We start from the raw sequence: 20,062 nt of genomic DNA, 5'->3' as shown, positions 1-20,062 counted from the left end.
AGGCACATGTTAAGCATAGTTTTGCACCCCGGCTTTAGGGTGCAAGGAAGAGTGGGAGGTGTTTTCAGGGCTGGGCTCATTTTGTGCACTACTAGTGGACATCTCCTTTAGAAAGGACTTCCTTGCAATGAAATTCCCTCTTGAAATTTCCAGTCATCCTCCTTCTCTGCCTTCTGGAGTTTCTTTCAAGCATCTTGCCAAGAGGGGCTTCCCCAGACATAAACACAAGCATATGGATCCTCCCCTGCAAAACCATCCCCCCTGCAGGTATGATCTGGGATGACACTCATCCTTGGGATGGTTACTGTGAGACAAAATCAGGGTAGAAGCAGCCAGTCATAGGATCATTCTTCTTGGGCCCTGAGTATATAAGTATCTAATGAGTTTTGGGAACACCCATAGTCTGTCAGGGTGATGTGGGTGTTGTCTCCAGAAAGCACGTGTAGAATGTGACTGTAACTAGCAAAGTGTAAGTCTCCTCAGTTGCATCACATTCTTATTCTGGTGGTTTGTAAACTTGGCCATCAGAATTCCCAGGGAATCTATCAGCAACGTACAGATTGCTGGGCCCCAACCCTAGACTCTGATTCACATTTGGAGCCCAAAGAGAATTTGTTAGGTATCTCCAGCCTTGTCTGGGAAGTGTCCTGAACTGGGACCCTTAGTTTTTCTCTTTTAAAAGCATCTTACAGAGAGGGCCATATTACAGCTTGGTAACACTAACCATTAGAATCGTCCCACTAACCTTTTGCTTTACCAAGGTCAAGGGTTCTGGTCCCCTTACCAGCCAGCCACAAAATAACAAACATTTTGCTTTGATTTCATACTCAATAAGCAATTCCTAACCAAAATTTGGCTTCACAAGTAGATTTATCTCAAAGGACTGAATGTGCTAATCTAGTCTGTTTGATAGTTATAATTCTTGTGGTAAAGTAATAAACTTGCATTCTAGTTTATTCATCAGTCTCTTGTGAGTTCAGTTGAGAGACAGAGTAAGTCTAGGTAAACTGAACAAAATACTCTCTGGATCCGCAGGCACTAGAATTCAGTGGTCATGCCTCGGTACATGTAGTGGACAGTCAGTGCTCACCACACTGTGTGTGCCCTATACATCTCCCAGTCTTGGGCCATTGGGCTGGGGCCACATGATTCACCCATTAGCATATGAGAAGCACAAAGATAGTTAAGAGTGAATGTGAGTCTTCCCTGTCCTACCCCAACTGTACTGACTATAACCCAGAAGCAAAGAACACCAAGGTGGCAGAATTTTAAGATAAAAGCAGTTCAGCTTCCTGAGTCACTATGGGAGGAAAGCTACCAAAAGCGGCCTGGTGTTTACCGTGACATGAGCATGACACAAGCCTCTGCTGTGTTCAGCAACTGAGAATTCCTGGGACTCCTGCCTGAGCAGTTAGCAGTGATTAGCCTCCACAGTCCTCCTGTCTAGAGCACACTTCTGGCTTTACCTTTTCTACTTGCACAGGAAGAGAAACCACCAAAGCTCAAGTCCCATCCTGGTGGATAACAGTTTTATTGGTATACAAATGGTCACCCAGCGGTGGACGTGCTTGCTCTTCCTCCCTGACAAAATCAGGAGGAAAAAAGACTAGTCCTGGGAGGTGCTAATGTTTCTTCCCTGGGTCTAACTTGTTCAGGTTTTTAGCATGGAGCTTAGCATATAGTAGGTGCTCAGTAAAGACAGGCCATTATGATGATGATGACATATCCATAAGCGTTGACAAGGGTTGAAGGGGCAGCTTTCTTTTGTACAAGTTCATAGTCATCAGGCATTTATAAAGAAAAAGTTTATTTTCAAGAAGCACGCACACTATATACAATACACACCAACAGAAGTAAAAAAAAAAGTGCATTATGCGTATTCTACTGCAAATTCACAGTACAAAAGATACTGCCTTTTAAATACATAATATAAAAAAAACAAGAGGAAAAACAATATAATAAAAAAGTCATTGATACTGTAACATAACACACGGGAACCCACTGGCAGCTTCTGAAGACCAAAGATCAACTTGTCTTGAGGAGCTCCTGATTTTGGGGGGGTGGGGGAGGGCAGGGGGAACCTGTACCTACATTTTGTTGCAAAAGAGCTCAGGACACAAACAAAGCAGAAAAACAGGGTGGCCTAGGTGGTAATAAAATCTCTATTAAACAAGAGTGCAATTGTGTGATCAGGGCAATGGGTGAGGTGCTGGGCTGTGGTTCAGAGGATACTTGGCCTATGCCACCCCCCAGCTGGCTAGCAAACCAAATTACATTCTTTCATTGGCTACTATGGAACACGGCATGGGCCAATGCCTGCCTCGTTGGCAGGAACTACCAGGGCTGTTTCTAGCAAGACTCCTTGGAATAGCTGTGAACACACAATGTAAAAACTGCATAGCAGAATAAACACAAGTCTGGAGTAAGACAAGCTCAAGTCCTAATACCAACCACTGCTGACAAGACAAAGTATCCAATCACAAAAGATGAGAGTTTAACAGTTTCGCACAAATACATAGTATTTGTAAACTATTATTAAGGCACTCAATTGTAAAACAATAATTACAGTGTCGGAAAAGAGGGAGAAAGCAGCTATCTTCTCATGCAGCAAGGCTGACAGAGAGGGCAGTAGAGGACTGGTGAGCTGCTTCTAGACTCTTGTCTAAGGGAGTGACGGAAGCTGGGGCAATAGCACCTACTGCAAAACAAAAACAAGGAACTCATCTCCAGACTGAACTGGGGCTGCACTGCATAGCACTACTCCAGATCGGCCAAGGGACTCGCTTGGTAGCTCAGGTGACACAGCACATGTGTGGATGACAGAGAAGTGAAGCACATGATAATTTGATTCGTTACATATACTCATATATATATGTAGATGGACTCATACTCATAGGTGGTCAATTGCAGAGCAGAAAGTGACAGAACAAGGGCTATATATGATGGTAATTCAATGACCTCCATTTTGCCTGCAACGTCAGCAGGAACTGGGTGGAGGGACCAGGACAAGTGAACCTGCACTGGCTGTCCAGGTGTCACCAAGTTTCCCATCTACCTAGATCTCTTGCCAGAGGTAAAGTGGATGCCCTCACTGGGTTGTGTGTTTGGGGGAGCCCTGTTAGGTGGCCAACCAAAGAGTAGGGTCAGGTGAAATGTATTCTGGCACCAAGAATTTCCAGCCAACAGGAAGCAATTCCCTCTTTACATACCTTGGGCGGGGTTACTTAATATGATCTTGACTAAATGATGCAGTGTTTGTTCCCACCGGGGAGAAATGGTCTCCAGGGGAGCAGAGGATTCATTCACCTTCCAGGATGGGCCCTGAGACAAGAGCACACAATCACAGGGTTGTCCTGAAGGTCTATTCTATTCAACCTCAGCTCCATCCTGCAACCTCCTCTGGGCTTATCCAGGGGTAAAGGGCTTTAGAAGTGACTGGAATGCTCTTTAGCTGGAACACGTGCTGAGTCATCTACATGCATGAGCAACAGGATCCCGGAGAAGGGCTCCTACCCAAAGGTCAGAGCAAAGAGGCAGGGAATGCAAGAGAAAGAAACCTTGTTCTAAGGAAGTTCATGCAACCAGGGACATTGCTCAAAGACCCTGAAGTAGCTATAAGACAAAGAAATGGAAATCTGCACTGTCAAATTACAATCAGAGGGCAGCCTAGTATTCCCCCTCCTTATGACCAGTATCCACTTATACTCAAAACTTGATGAGAAGACCTTACTGTATCAATGCGAAAAAAAAGATGTAGAAAAGCTCAGTCAAAATGGCAGTCACCAAAATCACTGACCTGCGCAGCCTAAACCTCTGCCTGCCTCTCTCTTGTGTCACTTATGTTTGGAATTTTCCCTACCAGCTAAGATGACATACAAAGCATCAGCCAGGACATGGCATATCTTTCAGAGCAAACTTTTTCTTTCCGGAGACCAGTATGAATTCGTCCTTGCCAAGGTACCCCCAAGCCTGGCAGAATGTTCGTCTTGTTAGTATAACATTTTAAATAGCAATTTGCCGTATGTTTACATGCAACTGGTCTGGGTCTCGGAAAAAATCCTTATCCTTTTCTCCAGGCCAGGGTATGAACCATCAAATCAAGAATGCTTCATTTTGCTGTGGTGATGAGGACCCGTGTCCTGGTCTGTTTAGATGTTGGCATGTTAACTGGGCTTCTGGAAATGAATAGATGTTTGCCAAAAGCCAAAGACCCACTTGCATTTGTAATCTTCCCACACACCCCTGACTAACTGGGTAAGAAAAATTATGACTTTCAAAATTAAAGTTTCAACAGGATGTCATTCTCATACACAGACATGGTTTAAAACCAACATAAGCCTGTCATTCCCAAATTTAAAGGATTATTTTTATACAAAAATTGATCTACCATATGAAATTTAATTTGGCAAAACTTGGTATTTTTTTGAAAATATGCTTCTGTTGGCTGAGGGAGGGGGAAACCCATAGGGTTTCAGGAATAAGTGGATAATCACCTTTTAAGGTAATTTCAATGGACACTAGTGGGAAAACAGATTCCTTTTAATAAAAATGTGTGTGTGTATATATATAAAAGAATCACATCAGAGAAAAAGTTCCCAGAGAGAGGGTTTTTGCAAAAATTCTACCCACTGGTTGAAATATGAAGAAGCTGTTTCTGAAGACCCTGCCCAGGGTGCCCTACAGAATGGCTCCTTTAGGGGCCCAGTTCTATGCAATGTAAAATGGCAACTCATTTACCCACTTTCAGAATTTGGCTGGCCCTAGAAGGCTTCTTGGTTTCACTAAGTTAATCTGGCTGACCCAGCTGTGAAGTAAGATGGAACTGTGAGAAAGCTTTAGCCAATAGTGTCCCCCGCATACACAACTGCTCCATCCTGCACAGGAGTGGCAAGCTGGAGTGCCCTGCAAGGCCTGGGGTCGGGAAGAGGCAAGGGTGTGGCCTGAGGTGTTGAAGAAGCAGGGAAGGGCTTCAGATTTGCTGGTTGTTCAACAAAATCAGGAGTCAGCAAACTTTTTCTACAAAGGGCCTGACAGTAAACATTCTAGGCTTTGTGGGCTACATGGTCTCTGTTGCATATTATTATTATTATTATTATTTTTAACCTCTTAAAAATGTAAAAACCATTCTTAGCTCATGGGGCCATACACCATAGTTTGCTGCTCCCTAAATTAAGTCTTTCTGCCTTTCTAACAAGCTGCTGCTTCTCTCTCTTCAGGATATTTTAATAACCTTGCTGAATGACAGCCCAGAGCTGTATGTCTCTCTGGCTCACCTGCCTCTTATGGGTGCTACCCACAGAGCTGAGGCTCAGGCTACAGATGCCTCCTTTACTCCACCATTACCACTGGGAAGAGCTGGAGAGAAACAGGGAGCAGAAGTCTCGCTACAGGAAGGGGTGACTGTAAAGCTTTGTGATGCTGCTCAACAGTCTCATTCCTCAGAGAAACTACTGCTGAGTTGCTGCTGGAGAGGGATCTACAAGTTCCTCACTGCTGACATCTCCTTTCTCTCCCCATAATGAACAGATGGGACCTTGTGAACCTGAGTGCTGGGGCTCCCAGCAGGGCGATCATGTTTCAGAATCACTGCCCCTGCTGGACACTTGAGTGCTTTTGAAACCTAAACACAACTGCATCTGGTTCAGCAGTATTTGAGGCTCAAAAGTACTTTGAGGTGCTTCCCCCTCAAAGTTGGGGGTGATTTAAACCTCACCATTAGCAACAACTGAGAACACCTCATACATGCTACCCACCTGACGGCAGTACTGGCCAAACACACATCATTCAGCTGTAACAAAAAAACGAGGACAGAGAACTTTAACGGCATAGACGACTGCTGTTCGGCACACAGTGAGTTCAACAATGGCACCGGATGCCTTACACTGATGACTTTACCTAGCCATGCTTGGTGCAATCGAGCTAAAAGTCGTGACATTTCTGGGGTCCCAACCAAAAAAAAAAAATTCTTTTTTTGGAAAAACCCTTTCTGAAACAGCATTATTCCCTGCAGTGAGCCTCATTCTTGTATTTTAAAAATAAAAAGCACAGCAAGAACAGAGGTAGGACTTATGTTGCCATCCAAGAGATTTCCCCCAAGGGCCAGGATGAGCTAGGAACCTGTGCCACAGTGATGATGTCATCACCACAGCTCTTCTTTCACATGTTGCACATGGAATATTCTGGATGTGTGTGCATATCTGTATGTGCTCTTAAAACATGACTCTTCTTGAGAACATGGAACTTGAGGACCAGAATGTGGTGTCCACTGGCCAAGTTTCTGGTTCTCCCGGGCTACACAACCGCATCTCCCCTTTCTTCTTGTGCTGCATGTGAGTTATTTTCTTCTCCTCCTCCTCTCCAAGGTGGGGGACGGGGGGAGAGCAGGATGACTTCAATTGTCGAAGGGAAATCAAGATGTAAGGGGCTGACCAAAATCCACAGTGAAACTACGGGAGGGATCATATGAAAATATACGTCCCAACGCAGCAAAAGGTGGGTCAGCTTTTGCCCATCCATGAGGGGCTTTTCAAGTTTCCAGGGGCCAATTTCCCTAATGGTTTGGAGGTTGCAGTTGGGTTCTTTGGGGCTGCCTGGGGCTCATGCAAGAGGGAAGACTCGCTCAACTTGGCATCCTGGGAGTCAGCGAGGGTGGACAGGTCGGCCTCACTGGACAGGTCCTCCGTGGAGAAGTTGAGACTTCCGAGCTTGGCAAGAGAGTGGGAGCGCTTCAGTGGGGAGGAGACGGTGAGGCCCGCCAGCCGGAGCCGGGTCTCGATTTCCTGCGTGCGCTGCTTCACCAGCCCCGGCTTCCCACGGACGCTGTGGATGCTGTCACTGCTGGAGCTCCGAGTCAGGTTGGAGCTCATGGAGGATGAGGTGGGGGTGTAGCAGATGGTCTTTAGAAAATCTTTTGAGAAATGACTGGTGTGATCCAGGCGGTAGAGAAAGGGAGTGGGGCTCTTCAGGGAGGCTCCTTCCAACAGAGAAGGGGCGGCCTCTGCTTTCTCATCCCTCCCAGCTTGGCTGGGTGAAGCTGGGGACCCTGGCTCATGGACAGCCACCAGATCCTGGTTCTCCTCGGGTATGCTGGCCTCCAGCCTGCTGGCAGGGCTGTCCCTGCAGGCAGATGCCGTATCTGGGAGCACACTCTTTAACCTTTCTAGCTCTTTGGTGTGCTTGCGGACCAAGCCTGCCTTCTGCAGCTGAATGATGGATTCCTGGTGCTGCATCAAGTAGCTGTTGGTTGTTGGTTTCTCAGACTCATTACTGAACAGAAGCCTGCGGTCCTTGGCTGGCTTTGGGTCTCTCTTAGGTGACAATTCTTCCTTCACCACTTCCATGCTGGGAGGGCTCTTTTCACAGTGAGAATTCTTCAAAAGGAGGGACTTTGGCAGAAGTTTTGGGGTCTCTCTGGAAGGTTCCAATAGGCTAGCAGGTAGTTCTGGGGCAGCCCCAGCCCCACAGTCACTGGTGTCTGACCTCCTTGAGCCTGCTGGTGGTAGGAATGGGGGAGTTTCGGCTGGGCCAGAAGCCAGCTTCTCTGGAGCTCGGGTCTTGCTGGCCGTGTGGGCCACAGAGGAAGATGTGACGTGGGGTAGGAAGGCTGGCTGAGTGCAGATGGCAGGAGCACGAGGGTCCTCACATGGCTCCTTGAAGGCCTCAGGAGCCCTGCTGGCTGTCGGGTACATGCAGTTGGTGCAGGATTTATAGGAAGGCTTCACTTTGTTAAGGATCCCAAATATAGCATCATGCTGCAAGGGGACAAGAATATTGTGAGAGAATGTGATAATGAGCTAATGACCAAAAATGTGAGAAATGCAGGTAGGGAAGAGGGCAAAGAGGGGCTGGGGGTGGGCACTGGACAGGCAGTGCTCTTACTTCGTTTGGTGCAGGAATAAAGATCTCTCAAAACTCACTTGACCGTAACAGTGCAGGTTAGAGAGGAGTAAGAGGTAGTGAACCAAACTCTGCAGAAGCTAACTGCCCAAGGTCCCGGGCAACCCTTGGGCCACACAACCAGCATGGTCAGGGCAGTGCTTCCAGGGACCTCCCTTCTGAGCCCTGTCTCTGCCATCTGCGTGGTATGATCTTTTCCAGGATCTGGTCTCATGTGGAAAACAGGTGACAAACCCCAGCCTCACAGCACTGTGAGAATGAAATGAAACAGCGTGTCTGCCACACAAACACAGAAAGTGGTCTCTCCCTTTCAGAAGGAATCTGCATTTGGGCAGTCTGCAGCCTGACAAGGGAGCATCCCGACAAGGGAGCACCCCCTGTCCAGCAAGAGTACTGCATGGCTCCAGAACCATCATCTAGCCATAGTCTTCACTAGAGAGGTGGCAAAGGGCAAAAATGGTTTTCGGAAAGACTCCAACACACACCCAAATGCAGGTGCCCACAGGCCCCAACGAGACAGCTGGGCAGAAGTGGGTTTTATATACTGAGAGAAAACACATTTCCATTGTTTCCCAAGGAAACCCCCTGCCCTGTGGTCACTGGGGTCTAAGTGAAGGCAGCATGCACCTCTACACACTCCCCCATCTGCCGGGCAGGGCGACCCTTCCCCTCCCTCATGGCCTGATCGACAGGCACAAGAACTGCTCTCCTGGGCTGAGAAAGAGGCAAGGAAAGCAAAAGGGGAGGCAAGGGCAGCTGACTCTCCGAGAGTTGTTCGGCTGTGAGATTCCTGAGCTGGTCTAAAAGGAAGCCTTCCAGGCAAAGGGCTGATGTAGGTTTCTTGTGATTTCTCCCCACAGGCGGAGCTTGGGTTTCCCCCCTCCTCCCAACTGTCAAGGATTAATACCATCCTGTGTCCCCCAAGGTAAGAAGTTGTGGGCTGTCCAACAATGGAAGAGTCAAAAGGGCTCTCGGCCGCTCCTCGGGGAAACAGGGTCTTCTGCAGGGTCTCTGTCAGGAACCCTAGGGCTGGCTTCTGGGTCCACCTGCTACCCTTGTGTTACGGCCTGAATTTTTTTTTTAATTGTAATTATCACATTGTAATTATACACACTTATGGGGTACAATGTGATGTTTTGATACATACATATGTATATAATAATTGGGTTAAAGTAGTTAACGTATTAATCACCTCATGCATTTATCATTTCTTTGTGGCGAAAACACTGAAGAGCCTCTCCTCTAGCTATTATGCAATATACAAAACTTGACAGTTAACCACAGTTGCCCTGCTGTGCAATGAAACACCAGAACTTATTCTTCCTACCTAATTGAATTTTGTACCCGTTGGCCAACCTCTGTTTTCTCTCCCCAGTCTCTGGTAACCACTGTTCTATTCTTTAAGGCCTAAATTCTTGACCCAGAAATGTTTCTGAAGCTCTAACCAAAGTGTCTACGTGTTCATTTTTTCTCAAACCTGGATTGAAACCTACCACAGTGAGGCATTGGAGAGCACCTTTCACAGCCCACGGGGTAACAGGGTGGGGGAGGATTCATTCATTCAACACATTATTTATGGAGCACTTGCCTCATGCCAGGACTTGCACCAGAAGCAGGGACAGCAGACAAGACACAGCCCCTCCCCTGGAAGCCTTCTGTATACAAGCTGGAAAGGACCAGAAAGCTGTGTGGAAAAGTGCTAGAGGAGAGAGGAATGGGCTCCAAGTCTCCACGAAGTGAAGGCTTCCCAAAGGAATCAACACCTCAGCTGAGACTTCCGGGACAAGCAGGTGTTGCCCAGGCAGAAGGAGGCCTTGTCCTGCACTTGTCCTCTTATCCAATCTTCTCTGTGTTCACCGTCCAGTGACTCATGGCTAAACCACTGTGAACTAACCATGGCAACACTGTCCTGGACAAAGAGGTTTTATGTCATCTGTCTCTAGGATTATCTGCTCTTTGAGGGAAGTGGTAAGTTGCAGGGGAAATTCATGAGTAATTAACATTGGGTTTGGAATATGTTTTATGATTTGGAGGTTGGGAGATTTAACTTCCCAGTTTTATTTGCACTATAATGACATGATGTTAATAAAAACCGGCTTTATACTTGAGTGCACCTGTCAATATCCCAGGTGCTCTCACTTGAGCACTACAGCTGTCCTGTGAGATGGGGAGGCGAGGCTAGGGGAATTGGGACGCCTCACCCTAGGGCCTGGTGAGCAGTGGCAGAGCCAGGGGGGAACCTGAGACCAGGCTGCACACCACACCCCCGCACAAAACCAGCCTCCACTCCTGGGCCACTTCCCATTGATGGAACAGGGAAAAGCCTAGCTGGAATAAGCCATTTTCTGGGTATGCACCAGGTGGAAGGCAAAACCTTGTTGCTGAAAATCCACCAAATATGACAGCTACAAGAGACTAACGGAGTTAAGCATTAAAATCTGAGTTGAAAGACTGCCAGATACATGATAATGTTGAGGAATCATTATCAGTTTATAAACATGGTAATGGTATTTTGGTTATGTTACATACTGGAGCATTTATGGGTAAAATGATAGATCTGGGATTTGTTTCAAAAATAATCCAGGGTGTGGGGAAGCAGGTGAGGGTGAGAAACAAGGACGGGCCCATATTGATAAAGGCTGAAGCTGGGTGATAAGGTCTATGTTTTACATTTTACACAAGAAAAAAGAAATTGAGTTGGAAGCCCTGCACGCGTCATGAATAAGGTGCATGGGGTAAGGAGCATGCAGGGATTTGTGTTACCGCCTAAAGATCTACAGCCCACTACACATGTGCACGCTACATTCCCAACCAGCCAGCAGAAGCTCCCTCTGAAATAAAGCCTCTGATTGCTGGAGATGAGACCTGCCGGCCTAGCAGAGTGAATTGGCAGGAATGGCCAGGAAGGGGCTGCTCCACAGGGCTGGATGGGAGTGATGTGGTTTGTCGCCCCACGTGCTGGTCCCATGCCTACCTCAAAGTCATCCGGACAGCTCCTCTTGCTGTTGTTGTTATTTAGGTTCTCCCGGTTGAGCAGGTTTCTGTCCAGCTGGGTTGGGATCTGCCCCCACTGCCCTCCTCCCAGACCCTCTTCCTTGTCCATCTCCTCCACTTGCAGCAAGGAGCAACTCTGGGCTTTGGGGCTTCTGAACTCTAGTTTCTTCTTTATGTCCTTCTCACAGAGTCCAGAACCTTCCTGGGCATGTCTGGCTGGCTTGTGCACTTCTGTGGGCTGAGCTGCCTCCTCCAGCAGAGCCTCCCTCTCCAGATCCTCGAGCTGGACCAAGCTACCAGATTCACTGTCAGGGGAAGGCAGGAGGGGGTCTGAGAGTCGACGGAAGCAACAGGGGAGAGCAGGCCCTGCTGGGGCCCTGCCACCTGGGAACCCAGACTGGGCGACATCTTCCAAGCAGGGCAGCCGGGTGTCTGGGGGGCCATCCAGGGTCTCTGGCAAGAAGTCGCCAAGTCCTATGGGGTCATCCACAGGCTGCTGGTGGCTGCTCTCTGCCTGCTGGCGCCACAGCTTGTTGTGCCGCTGCTTGCTGTGGGGAGATAGGGCAGAGCAAAGTGAGCAGGGGACAGCAGGGTTGGGGGAGCAAACTAGGGACAGCCAAGGTCAGGGAGGGGGACAAGGACAACTCTATGGCTTGCTTAGGTAAAGCCTCTCTGCTTATTTATTCGCAAGAAACATAAGAATGTGAAATGGCATCAGGATCCCAAATCATCATGGCTCACATAGGAAGCCTTACATGACTTTGTGCCACGTGCTGACGAGGTGGCAGATCCACCAAGGGAGTCTAGACTTGTAGTCTGTGTGTCTGTATTTAATCTTATTTCACTTTGTGAACTTAGTCATGTCAGTGACATTCCATCTGTTTCTCTGTCAAATGAGAATAACCCTCTCATACCAATGCTGTAAGGAAATTAAGAGGATCAAAGCAGACAGTATATTCAAATCTATACACACTAATATCACTGTGTAGGCATGTTAATGCATGTGAATAAAAGTTGGGAAAATCCCAGAAAACTGGAAATATTTGTTCGAGTCAGAGAGATTACAGGTAAGTTTTAAAAAATTTTTTTTCTATTACTATGATATTTGTTTTTATAATACATTTAAAAAATGTAATACAAAAAAAAAGAGAAAAGGGTTTATATTGAAATAAGGTAACTATGTCACCCCTGTGGTTCTTAGAGTACTAGCAACATCATGGGCTTCCGTGTGTTAGTGCAGGTAAAAGCACAGTGGAAGGCAGGGATCTGCTGCGGCTCTCCGATGCAAGGCGGCAATGCAAGTGTCTGTTACTGTCTGCTTCGTGTGCACGCTTCATCGGCTGCTCTGACTGTGGCCTGGTTCAGCTGCAAAGGGCACTGGTGCCCGCAAGAGACTGAGAGACTGCAGGCAAGGACAGCAGGACACTCGCTGTTCCTCCTCTGGGCCCTGCCTGGGAACTTGTCCCACCTTCTCCAGCTGACGGTGAAAGAGTCCAGAGATGACTGGAGCTGTTCTCGGGGCTCTGTTCAACCCTCCCAGGGCACTCCTGCTTTCCCAAACTTGGCCGAGAAGCCAGTGGACTTAGCCTGTGACTTCCTCCTGACCCTGGTCAGAAATGGCCCAGAGAGGCCTGCTTCTCATCCAGACTGGACAGAAAGGAAACAGGGAGAAGGTGAGTCCCCAGCTGTTGGCTTCTGATTATGGAGCCTGGGGTTCTGGAATCACAGTGGGGATCTGCCTGGGATCACTGGAGGACCCTGCACCACTCCGAGTGAGGGAGGCTGGATAACCTCAGGCCTCCATGCATGGAGCACCCCCCACCTCGGAGGCTGAAAGACAGAGGTGTGTACCTCCCCTCTGCCGTCCGCTGGCTGTGGGATGTGAGACAAACTAACCTTTCAGTGTCAGTTCCCTATCTCCATCCCCCACCCCCCACCAAAAGGGGGATAGCCTGTACTTTGCAGACCTTTTTGGGGTGGGAGTTAAAGATTTTAAAAGAAGCTACATTTATTGAGTATTTACTATGAACCAGGTCTGGCAAAGAATCTGTAAAGGTAAACGTGTACGGTATTCATTCGAATGTCATAAGAGTCCTATCAAATGGGCATTCTTTTTAACCTCAATTATTTGTGAAAAAATACACATATCATAAAATTTGCCATCTTCACCATTCAGTGGTATATTATTAACTACATTCATAAAGTCATGCAATCATCACCACCATCCGTCTCCAGAACTCTCTTCATTTTACAAAACTGAGACTCTGTACTAATTAAACAATAACTTCTTGGTCCCCTCTCCCTGTAGCCTGGCGACCATAATTCAACTTTCTGACTGTATGAATTTCACTAGTCTAGGTACCTCATATAAGTGGAATTGTACAGTATTTGTTCTTTTGTGGCTGGCTTATTTCACTTAGCAGTGTCTTCAAGCTTCATCCATGTTGTAGCACATGTCAGAAGTTTCTTCCTTTTTAAGGCTGAACAATATTCCATTGTATGAATATACCACATTTTGTTTGTCCATTCATCCATCGATGGACGCTTGGGTTGCTTCCACCTTTTGGCTATTGTGAATAGTGCTGCTGTGAACATGAGTGTGCAAATATCTCCTGAAGACTCTGCTTTCAGTTCTTTTGGGTATACAGCCAGATGGAATTTCTGGATCATACGGTAATTCTATTTTTAATTTTGGGGGGGAATCATAACACTGTTTTCCATAGCACTTGCACCATGAATACCCACACTCAGGTAGGCACTAATTCTTAACTCAGAAGAGGAAAATGAGGCTCATGGAGACTGATGAACTTGCCCTAAATTGTCCAGCTCATAAGTGGTAGACTGGTAGGTTTGTCTCTGCAGTCCTGGGACCTGCCCTGCAGCAGGCTCTGCACAGGCTGTGCACCAGGCTCTGCACAAAGCAGATGCTCAGGACACGGGATATACACATGCCCATATCACACACAAGGTCTTGACTTGGATTACAAGTTAGGCACCGTTCCCTGCAGCAGGAAAACAAGCTTTGTGTGTGTGCCAACAAAATCAAAACAGATCCCTCCTGGAAACTACTAATCAAAGCCCAAACAATAGTTGTTTTCCTCAAACCGGCTCTCCCAGAGAGGCAGAATTTTAGCTGCGGAAGCCACTGCCAGGCCAAATGGGAGCACGCTTGGATGCCTGGCTGCAGGGCTCTCCAGCTCCGTCTGCCAGCCCTTCTCTCTGGGCAGGCACCCACCTTGCGTCCAAGATGCCTTCATACTCAGACAGCTGCCTCATAAAGCCCGCGTTGGGTCGTGCAATGCTGCGCTTTTGCTTCACGTAGTTATACGCTTTTTCCAGAGGCCAGCCAAATTCCTTCATGGCATAGGCTATGACCGTGGAAGCAGAGCGACTGACGCCCATTTTGCAATGCACCAGGCACTTGGAATGGTTCCTCCTGAAAGGGTTGGGGTGGAGAGGAGAAAGAGTTAAAATGCTTCAATAGCTTCATTCTCAAGGCTTTTACCCACCTGATTTTCTTTAAAACCCTGAAGTTATCTCATTGCCTAAACCCTCCTATGTCCTAACTTTAAAAGCGGAGCAGATGTCCACACACCCTCTAAAGGAAATAACTTTGCTGTAAAATCAATTAGCACATAATGGGAAATCAAGATAAATCTGTCCCTGTTTAGCCAAGTTTTGCAGGGAGAACTCCAAAATTCGGCTGCCTTTAGGGACAAAGTGGGAATCTTTCCACATCAGTGGGATAGGCTAGGGACCCAAACCCCTTTCCTGGGAAGTGACTGGGCAGCTAAAGGGATTTCTGCAAAAGCTACTCAGCAGCTACAGCTGATGGAGCCAGTGAATGAGTTACTGTAGAAAAATGAGGTCAGTGGACTGAAGCTGCGTGGCCCTGGGGAGAGAGAGAGGTACTCAGACAGGAGGGCTGGAGCGCAAGAGCAGGACAACAGCACAGCCAACTTGGCTGAGGGAGAAAGAAGACAGGGCGGAAGATGAGGCCGAGCTGTTACTTGCAAGGAGACAGAATCGGCCCAGGCGTGGCTGATTTAACAGAGAAGGCCAGGTCGGGGACAGTGTTTCTCTAAGTATCGTTTGTTCAAGAATGTTGACTGGTGAAGGCAGCACCTGTGAAACTTTATTCATACAGAAGGGAGACCCACCAGGTGGGAGGAGGCTCGAGTTTCCTATACTCCATGCTTAAAATTCCTCCCCAAATCTGCAATTTTTTTTTTTTTTTTGGCTGCTGGTCTTGAAGTCTTCATCAAGGGAGCCCTGAGTCTGTCCCCTGGGAGCACAAGAAAACTAAAATCTGGTTAAGGACACTTTATGTAGCTTTGACCTGGAGGGTTACAAAGCAGAGAAGGGTGTTTCTCCAGATAGCATCTGGGAGGATTCTCTCTTTCTGTTCTTGACTTCAATAAGACAGAGTTGTTCTGCAGGAGAATAAAGTGAGGACAAAAGATGGGCAAAACCAACCCACCACTCAGGGCAGTGAGGCTGGCCACACCCTTTGGTGGTCTGTCCCTGTCTACGCTAACAGGAAAATCGCACTAAGTTGGGAAGAGAAGACAGGCTGGATTCTCTGAGAATCCAAAGGAGGTCTAAGCTCATGAACACGCCAGCTCTCCCCCAGCTCAGCGACTCTACAGGGGCACAGCTCCCAAGAGTGTCCACTTGGTACTGCACCTTTCTCTGGAACCAGTGCCGATGTCAAAAACTGAGGTCAAATGTCACAATCACAGATATGGGGGGCAGAACAAGCTCATCAGGGCCTCTACCTGGTGAAGACCAATAACCCTTTGGTGCTTGGGGTCCTGCAGCTGAAAACAAAGGTCCATCAGACATCCAAGCTTCCTCAAGCCAGCTGGCTTCTGAGTCTCTGACTGCCATTGATTTCTGCACCCCCAGCAGCTGGTTTCTTCCTCAGACCGGTCCCCCTGCCCACTTACTTTGCTTTGTTTATAAAATGATATGCTTCATTCCAGTGGGCTAGAAGGTCTGTTGTCTCTTCATCGTAGACTCGGATGTTATGATATGCAAATAAGCCAGGGAAAAAATTATCTATTTCTCTAGTGACATTTAAAATGTAGTCAACCCTGCAATGAGAAAAAAATAAAAAACAAATTTGGAGAATCAGAATGAGAAAATACAAAACACTAGCCAAGAAAAAAAATTAAATACACATTAATAAAGGATATATGTTTGTGGTGGAACCTTTGTTTTTCATAATGGCAATTTAAAAAAAATACTTCCTAACTGCCCAATATTTATACTAAAAAACCAAATTTCTTTATTTAGAAAACAGTATAAAAAAGATAACTCAGTTCAAAGTACTGCTAAGCAATGTTACTTCTGGAAAGTAAAGATAAGTATTACTTAAATACATATCTAAGCTCCTTAAAGTTTCAAAATTCATAACTGTTACGAGTATACAGAGGATTAAAAGAAAAGTCTCCACACTTAAACAGTTAAAAAGCAGAATATACCAATCCACTATTTATGTCCTTGGGAACTGCCTTAAATCCATTCTGAAACAAGGCAAAATATAAATAAATATTTGAGAAGTTCTGCTAACCCAGGTTCTGTAGTTCTCTACACTTAATAAGTACTTTTATTTCTGGAAGGACAAAATAATTTCAGGAGTTAGAAAACATCTCAAATAGGTTCCATAAGAGAATATTTATCTATGCTTTAAAAAATACCTTTAAAAGTCATTTTATTTATTCCAGCAAGATGGAAAGCACAGAGTACCACCCTACATTGTAAGAATACTTTCTTTTGAAAGAACACATCTTAACCAGTAGCTCTAAAGATGTATTTTGAGATTTGTTTAGTCTTGATTTTTAAATTTAGTAATTCAAGAATGCCATTATGTCAGATCCACAGAATGGTGATTTTGTGGCTATGTTGTCAAAAAAATAAATAAATAAATAAAAGAGTCCAGACATCTGTTCTTGAAGGTCTAGCTTTAAACATTTTTCATTCCTGCTATTGAGCACTTCTGATACTAAGACAGGCATGTTTCTGGCCAACACTGAGTATTTAGTTGCAAGATTCCCACCATGACCCAAAGTATAGCCTCAGACAGAGCCAGGAGTGGTCCAGGGATCAGGGTTGCTGACTGGCAAATCAGCCATTGGATCTCTGTGTCCATGCTAGGAGTCTCAGCAACCGGTGGTGGGAGGGGCCTCCAAACCTTGTCAGCACTCAGGCTGCTCTATCCCATGTGAGTCTGATTTAGAAACCTTCCCCCGACACACACAATCACACAAGACTCCAGCAATATCTAAAACCCATGAATTATTCAGGACGTGGCATTTTGAAGCACATCTGTTTAGCTATGCAAATCAGCCCCCCAGCCACTTCGGAGACCAGGGTTCAGGCAACAAAAGGCAGGCAGCCCAAGGTCTGAACCTCGATGGCACAGCGGAGGGTTTCTGGGCTGCCTGGAAGGACAGGGGAAGACAAGGGGAGCAGACTCACCCTGAGCCCTGCAGTTCCTCCAGATTGGATGCATTCCATTCAGAGCCCTGGGGGACAGATCACACAAACCCCCGTGAGTGTCACATGTCGGCCTCAGAGCTGTTTACGGGATGCATGGTTTATCCTAGCCCTGATGGTGAGGCCTTATTGCATGGGCCCTTGGCCTCAGAAAACAGAGAACTGAGAGGCTGGTATCAAAGTAGGTTCCGAGGTATTTACAGTATCATTGACGTGTGCGACAGGGAAGGAAGAAGACGGACCATGCTCACGGGCCCCTTGGCTTTAGGGAAAGAGTGAGTCCAGGAAAACCCGCTCCCCACTTCACATCTTTCTTTCCTAAGATTCTGCCACGGTCCCATAGCCAGAGACCTATGACCTCCCACTCAGGGAAGGGCACGTTCACCACACACTAGTTAAGGCAGGAATCCCTCTACCTTTTCTGGGAAGTATTTTGGCAATATTTAAAAAGTCCCCACCCTCTGACCCAGTAATTCCAGTTATAAAAATCTGTCCTGAGGAAATAATCAGAATTCATAGAGATTTAGGTATGAAGATATTTATGGTTATTCATAACAAAAGGATGGAGACAACCTAAAGGCTCAATGGGAAGAAAGTAGTAAAATAAAAGATGATGGATCCTTACAATGGAGTCACTGAAATAACTCATTCTTTCGGAGAATATTTAATGATGCAGGGAAACACCACATAAGGAAAAAATTTTTAAAAAGAAAGCAGGATACAAAACTATGATCCTTTCCTTTCTCTCTCTTTTTTAAGAAGCATTAAAAAAATAAAAAAATATGGGGGAAAAATATACCAAAATGTTAACAGTGACCACCTCTGGATTTGTGAGATTGGGAATAACCACTTCTTCTACATACTTATTTGTATTTCCAGACTTTCTACAACATGTTTTATTTTAATGCATTTTAAAATGGCATCATTAAGAAACAAACCCTTCATTCCTGAGCAATTCAAAGAACGTGGAACAGAGAAAAAAACAAAAAATGATCACCTCACTCTTAGGAAATGCAAACGAGAGAGTCACAAAGAGCAAAAGAACCTGTCCTAGTCTCCATATTAACTTCCTTTCCCCAGTTCCCAAAAGGGCAGACCCTCAGGACCCAGGGCTGCAGAGCCATGATCAAGCTGGCAATGTGGGGGTGCTCGCTGAAGTTTCATATTTGAGGGAGAGGTTCAAACATAAAAATTCCTTCAGTATCTCTCATGGAAAAAGTGACATAGAGCACCAAACCACACCGAAAGAATAATGCAACTCCACTGAAGCTGTGAGTGTTGTCTTGCTGTGACCACCCCCTAGTGGAGAAAGCCAGGACCAGGATGGCTTGTGTTCATTCTCACCAGGGAAGTCAGTCAATTTCCCAGGGAGACAATAAGTGCCCAGTGCTTCCCGGATATCTTTCATTGCAATCCACACGCTTACATACATTTTAATGTATAAATATATACATATATGGATAGACACAGATATATAAATACATTAAAAATGTCTATCACTACATATACATTTGGAGAACTCTTATTTACTTCCTACAGGTAGAAAACAAAGTCATTCATGTCTTCAGCAGCAAACACCCTTCCCTCAGCTTTCCCAGGAAGCAGTGTCTCCTTTAACAATGGTTACCACTTATTAGCACCTACAGAAACTGTACTCGGTGTTTAAACATGTATTTTATTTAATCCTCATAATCAGAGGATACAGAATGAAGGGAAAAGAGAAGCAAAGTGACTTGCTCCCTGTCACATGGCTGATGAGGCTGAGGAGTGGGAACTTGGGCCCTGGTGGGTCTGATATTCATTACACCACATGGCCACTCTAATTTTAGTAACGTGCCTTCCTCTGCAGTCTCTGACTTTGAAAACTTGCCAGTTGCCTTCTATGGAGACTTACGGCATTAAGACAATCTGAGCAAGAGATAGAGGTGCAGAGAATCAGGACAACCCACCCACAGTTCCATGACCAGGGCAGATTCTTCCAGTGGGCTCTAGGAGCAGGGCATTAGAGAAGCTGTCTGCACAGGCTGAGGGGAAACTCGTTTTAGTTGTGTGATCCTCCCTGTTTTTTTTCATGTCTCAGGATGCCTAGGCATAATTCTGGGGCCTGGTAAGTATGTGTCCTTTAGTAACTGGGGTCTTCTAGCCCACAAACCATTTGGAGGTAACTGGATGGGGCCTGTTAGCGACTGAAGAAGACAAAGGGTAGAGAGAGTCTGAAAACACTTGCCAGGTGACTATGCCAAATAGCTTCCAAACAACTCCCCGCAGCTCAGCTGGGAGCCCCATCGCACACATCTGGCTCCAGAGGAGACCTTAGGCTGCAGGCAGAGAAGGGGGTCAAAGAGGGGAGGTCCCATCAGAGTCAGGATGGAGGTTCCAGTAACTCAAGCTTTTTGCCTGCTTTTCCTCTCTGACTTGCTGCAAGCTCCAAACAATCAAGGTCTGATTTATGTTCCCCAAACCAGATACTGCCATCGGCTGTGCCTCTTACGAGATAAAGATGATCGAAGATAAGGGAGGGCTTGTCCATCTGTCCCAAGATAAGTAGCATCTCGTTGTCTATGAATTCCTTGAATTCTTTCAAGTTACAGTTCATCTGTTTCTCTAATTCATTACGGATCTGTGGAGTGGAAAATATCAGGAAAAGCAATTTGTTAAAGAAAACAGCTGT

General features: G+C 46.2%; 1 protein-coding gene across 2 annotated transcripts in view; it reads right to left on the bottom strand.

Annotated features, from left to right (window-relative positions):
- Positions 1-1,797: 1,797 nt before the first annotated feature.
- Positions 1,798-20,062, bottom strand: part of SSH1 (slingshot protein phosphatase 1) — a 33,855-nt gene continuing 15,590 nt past the window's right edge. For both annotated transcript variants that reach the window (XM_008569793.1, XM_008569794.1), the window contains 6 exons: positions 19,883-20,011; positions 17,374-17,420; positions 15,840-15,986; positions 14,126-14,326; positions 10,871-11,438; positions 1,798-7,751 (listed from right to left, as the gene is read on the bottom strand). In XM_008569793.1, the coding sequence (XP_008568015.1) occupies positions 6,498-7,751; positions 10,871-11,438; positions 14,126-14,326; positions 15,840-15,986; positions 17,374-17,420; positions 19,883-20,011 (2,346 nt within the window). In that variant the 3' untranslated portion in view covers positions 1,798-6,497. The remainder of the gene's footprint in view (positions 7,752-10,870; positions 11,439-14,125; positions 14,327-15,839; positions 15,987-17,373; positions 17,421-19,882; positions 20,012-20,062) is intronic.

This window comes from Galeopterus variegatus, unplaced genomic scaffold, assembly GCF_000696425.1.
Source record: "Galeopterus variegatus unplaced genomic scaffold, G_variegatus-3.0.2 Scaffold529, whole genome shotgun sequence".
Taxonomy (NCBI): Eukaryota; Metazoa; Chordata; class Mammalia; order Dermoptera; family Cynocephalidae; genus Galeopterus; species Galeopterus variegatus.
This window is presented reverse-complemented; position numbering and strand designations above follow the sequence as displayed.